The 5,245-nt window shown below is 34.9% G+C and overlaps 1 protein-coding gene across 1 annotated transcript; it reads right to left on the reverse strand.

Annotated features, from left to right (window-relative positions):
* Positions 1-2,551: 2,551 nt before the first annotated feature.
* LOC131026563 (mannose/glucose-specific lectin Cramoll-like) lies at positions 2,552-3,753 on the reverse strand. The gene has a single exon (XM_057956451.1). It carries the CDS (start codon positions 3,574-3,576, stop codon positions 2,767-2,769), a length of 810 nt encoding a protein of 269 aa, XP_057812434.1. The 5' UTR covers positions 3,577-3,753; the 3' UTR covers positions 2,552-2,766.
* Between the last annotated feature and the right edge of the window lie 1,492 nt (positions 3,754-5,245).

The following is a 5,245-nucleotide window of genomic DNA, read 5'->3' on the forward strand; positions in this document are numbered from 1 at the left end:
TATTATAAAGATATAATATGTTGTCTATAATAATCGACGGAAGGTAATAGACAACATGTTTTATATGTTGTCTATAATAATATAGACAGTAGATCTAGTGTTATAGATAACAATTAATACTTGTTGTCTATATGATGATAGACACCAAAAATCTCTGTTGTCTATTCTATTATATTTCCGCTGCTAAAAAAATATTTAAATTTATAAATTAACACTTTAATTTATTTCTTGAGGATTTTTAAGTCATGTGCAAAAACAGAAAAAAATATAAAGGTGATGTATTTTGGGGCGGATTTAAAGGTGATGTGCAATTGTAGAATTCAAGGAAATGTGGTATATTTAGGGGCGGATTTTAAAGGTGATGTGCAATTGTAGAATTCAAGGAAAGGTGGTGTATTTAGGGGAAATTAACCCTATAAATATTCAAAATCAAACGGATTGGCATGTATTCATCATTTTTTATTTTTTATTTTGATAATTTAACAGTATTAAATAAAGAAATTTATAGGCTACGTCCCTTACTGCTTGGCTTTTAGATTATGTTGTAATAATAAAATTAAAAGCACGTTTACAATATAAAATTAATTATGATAAATACAATATATTAATAATAAATACTCAATTACCTCTTAACATAATTCGCGCATCATGGCTTTTAGCTTATATTATAAAGATATAATATGTTGTCTATAATAATCGACGGAAGGTAATAGACAACATGTTTTATATGTTGTCTATAATAATATAGACAGTAGATCTAGTGTTATAGATAACAATTAATACTTGTTGTCTATATGATGATAGACACCAAAAATCTCTGTTGTCTATTCTATGATAAAAAAATTTTAAAAAATTCTAATATATTTACATCCCTGTATTACAATACCAATATATATGAAAAAATAAAAATAATTAAAAATCAAATAATCAAACAATACTTATAAACCACTAATACTCACAATCAAATATTTACACATCAACAATTGTATTATCTTTAATTACGCCTTCATTTATCTACTAAAAAAAATCTCTAATAAAATCTCAAACTAACTCCGGTCATCATCTCTTGAAGGCTTAGAAAATGTCCAAATACAGCGGCACATGCTCATTATTGTGTGAGCGATGAGAACTTTGCGCTGAACCTATAAAGTAACTATACTTAACTGGTAAAGTAATTGTATCCCGTGAATCTAAAGGAAGAATAAACACGTTGATAGAGTTTGAAAGAAAAGAATAAAGAGAATGAAAATCCAAAGAATTTGCTTCTTCCGTTGAACAATCCCTACACAACGTTGAAATATCAATGAAAACAATGGCTATCATATACTCCCTCCATCCATGAAAGAACTTCCTAGGAGGAAGTGACACGGGTTTTAAGAAAAAATATTGTTAAGTGTATTGAGAGTGAATAAAAGGTAGTTGAGTGTATTGGGAGTGGTGAAAATGTGTTATAGTTAATATTGAGAGTTGTGAAAAGTGAAAAGTAAGAGAATTATAAGTGGTGGGGTATAGTCCAAAAATAGGTAGGAAGTTCTTTTGTGGACGTCCCAAAAAGGAAAGATATGAAGTTCTTTCGTGGACGGATGGAGTATTATTTTGCAGCAGCAACCACGTTTGAAAACTCGATCCCTCTGTTCTTGAATTTGTGAAATTTCCGACTGATTTATTAGATTCACCATTTATTTCAGTTTAATTAGTCTATATATAGATATTTCTTATATTATTAAATTGTTAACCTCATGGTAGATTTCAAGATTTGAAAATTCAACAAAGAGCTTGAGAATTATAGAGATTGGAAGGGGAAGATGAAACATAGTTGGGTGAAATTAGAAACCAATTAAAGTCAGGAGATTGAAGAAAAACATAACTTAAAAACACAAAATAAGCAAATCGTAGATGCAGTATCTTGCAAGAAAAAGTTCATATTCCCAAGGCTATGATGAGCACGAATTAGGGTGTGTCTGCATTTTATCCCTCTAAATAGAGGAATAACAAAATTTTATGCCTTTAAATGTTTGCTTTCTTATCACACATTCTAAACAAACACCATTTTTTCTTCCTTATTTTCACTTCAAGGAGGGATAATATTATCCCTCCAATTTTGGTGTGATAATATTATCCCTCCTACAAGTGAAAATAAGTTGCGCATTGCTGTTGCACCACATGGAGTCTTCACCAAAGGGTGAGAAGTTTCCTGAGAAACAGGTGAAGTCTGTCCATATTCTAGACAGGAACTTCCAATCCATGTGCCGGGCATGAGGATGGAAGACGCTCGTTTCGCTGGATACAAGTGAGGGTAGAGCAAAGACATAAATTTTTGTTATTCCTCCATTTAGAGGGATAAAAAGAAAACACACCTTAGAGTCTAATTACAATTTAGGCGCAGGCTGTGCGAGAATTACTTAGTCGAATAGGATCCTTAGTATTTATATTTCTCATGTTCTTGTGTATTTTTTCACTGATTCACTATTGGATTAACAAGTATTATCTTACTTTAAATTTCTAGCTTTAAAAAAAAAAAATTATCTTACTTCATGTATGGTATGCCAACTGTTCGATAAAGGTCCTTTTAGAAATCTTCCATTGATTACCTTGCAAAGACCACAAAACTAGACACACCCAAAAGCATTCTTGCATAGTTTATACATAGAGATGGCCGATTGATGATCGTCTTATTTGTAGACTTAACGCGAGCAGACTCGATCGCTTAGTCCTTATTGATTTACGACACACATGCTCACATACACAGATACACACATCACAAAATCACGCAAATTGACGGATAATGTTGCCGGCCAGCTCCTTCCTGCTCCACGCCGCGGCATTTTTCTGCACCATGGTGGCCGTGAAATACCACGAGACGATGTCATGGGTGGCGACGTGTTGTCCGGTGGCGGCGGATAGCCCGACCTGAACCTCCTGAGCAACAAAGTAGCTCAAATCGTACTCATAGCTGACATCAAACGTCTGATTGCCGGCGGTGACTTTGACGGAGATCATCCTTGTGGCTCCGACGTAGTTGATCCGCGCAGTTACCTGCTGCTTGAGTATGGAGCTGTCGACCGGCGTCGTCTTGCTGGATTCCCTAGAGCCGAAGTCGATGCCGATGTGGGGATAGAGCGGATCCCACGCGCCGTTGACGTAGGTGTCGATTTCGACGGCGAAGACCCCGGGGCTGTTGCCGTTGGAGCCAAAGATTCCGAGGTTGGCTCCGTCGGAGCCAGGGGGGATGGTGGAGTCGACGGGGGCAATGAAGAAGGCGAGGCCGTCGGCAGGCTCGTTGTCGGCGCCGGGGGTGATGATGAAGTTCACGGTGGTTTCGAAGTCGACCTGCCCATTGGACATCCAGAATTGGACCGGTTCCGAGTACATGACGCGGCCGACTTGGGACGGTTGTGCGTCTGTGAGGCGGAGGAAGGTGGAGTCCGTCGGGAAATGGGCGTTGCCTTGATAGATGAGATCTTTCGGCTGGTCGCCCCAGAAGTCGAAGGTGAACGACGTCGTTTGGGACAACGCCGTGTTGGAAACGGCGAGGAGGAGGGCGATGGAGGCGAGGAGAGGAGTTAAGTTGGCCATGGCTTAATAGATTTAGATTTAGAGATGTGGTGGATGATGGTGGTATCGATCTCTTGCACCTATTTATACTAGTATGGTTCATGCCTGATAATAATTGTATCAATCAATCATCGTGCATCTATCCCAAATTATATGTCTTATTATTCACTAATTAGATGGAATAAATCCTAATTTGCAATCTTAAAATTAAACCGCCAATGAGGCCTTGGTCTAGTAGCAAAGCTGTGGCACCCAATAACTTTTCTTTGTGAAAGGTCTTGGTTCAATCTCGCCTGCATGCGGTGATGTTTGCCCACTTTAGGTGGTGTGGTATTCTCGCCTGCGTGCGGTGTTGTATTGTTTAGTGTTAAGGTCCCACATGCAGGGCGTTCTTGCATGTGTGCGTGTCACAACCCAAAACCATTTATTTTCTTTACAAATTTTATATGAAAATTATTTGATTTTTAAGTTATAGAGTTTTCGAAATATATATATATATATATATATATATATATATATATATATATATATATATATATATATAGTGTCAATTTTATGTTAACTTAGTCGTGTCCCTAATTAAAAGAATGAATTTGAAATAAAAGTTAAGCCTTAAAAATTTAATCTACATTCATATATAACTGAAATTACATGCATGTCTAAATATTATTTATAATTATCAATAACGAGATTAATGATTCTATATCTCTATGTTTATACATATATTCACGTATGACATAGTATATATTAGCTATTAAGTTAAAAACTAATAAAATACTACAGTTTTGCATAGGATATATATTTAATTAGTAGTAGGATAGGACACGTGTATTAATTTTAAGGGCAAGTAATCAAACTTTTGAATGATTCATCATGCTTAAAAAAAAAAGAGACCTAGATAGATGATTCATCAGATTCAAAAACAAGTATAAATAGACTTCGAGTTTGAAATTTTAATTAATTTGCAACAACCATTCAAACTGACTGTATTAAGGTAAGTAGTTACAGATTTCATACACATTATATGATTTCGCGCACATACGTATGTATATATAAATATTTTTAAAAATCATATATTATATAATAATTATATTTAAGTTTTATATTATTCTTTATAAACTATTGTTCCATTCTATATAATTAGGTGTGGCATGACTAGGACGTAACTTTCGATTGAATTTCTCAAGTTAATCTTCAAGTTCAAGTTTCAGGTGTGGGATTAATTTAAATACATGTCGTGGTTATTTATTATCCATTTTAATAATATGTGTTTACCATATGTGTTATGATGCATATTTTGAGGATATCGCTAGGGGCCCATAAATAGGGTCCAGGACTTCATCGTCCTTGGATTGCCACAATTAATGCAATTTGAGGTTTATTTTGAGGATGTCGTCAGGGATCCGTAAATAGGGTCCAGGACTTTAATAGTCCTTGGGTTGTCACAGTGCGAATATATTGAGGATATATATGAAGTGACCGTGTGTGTTACCGTTTCATTAACGTGGACAATGATTGCTTGTTCTCACACTGAGTGTACCCTGTATGCTCATCCCATATTTAACGTGGAAGGTCGATTGACGAATCAAATATTTTGTATTTAGCTTTACCTAAATATGTTATTTTGAGTAAAGTATTTTAAATAAAAATTTATTTCATAATTTTCTCATTAAATATTTATTTATATTCA

Source organism: Salvia miltiorrhiza, chromosome 5 (assembly GCF_028751815.1).
Source record: "Salvia miltiorrhiza cultivar Shanhuang (shh) chromosome 5, IMPLAD_Smil_shh, whole genome shotgun sequence".
Classification (NCBI taxonomy): Eukaryota; Viridiplantae; Streptophyta; class Magnoliopsida; order Lamiales; family Lamiaceae; genus Salvia; species Salvia miltiorrhiza.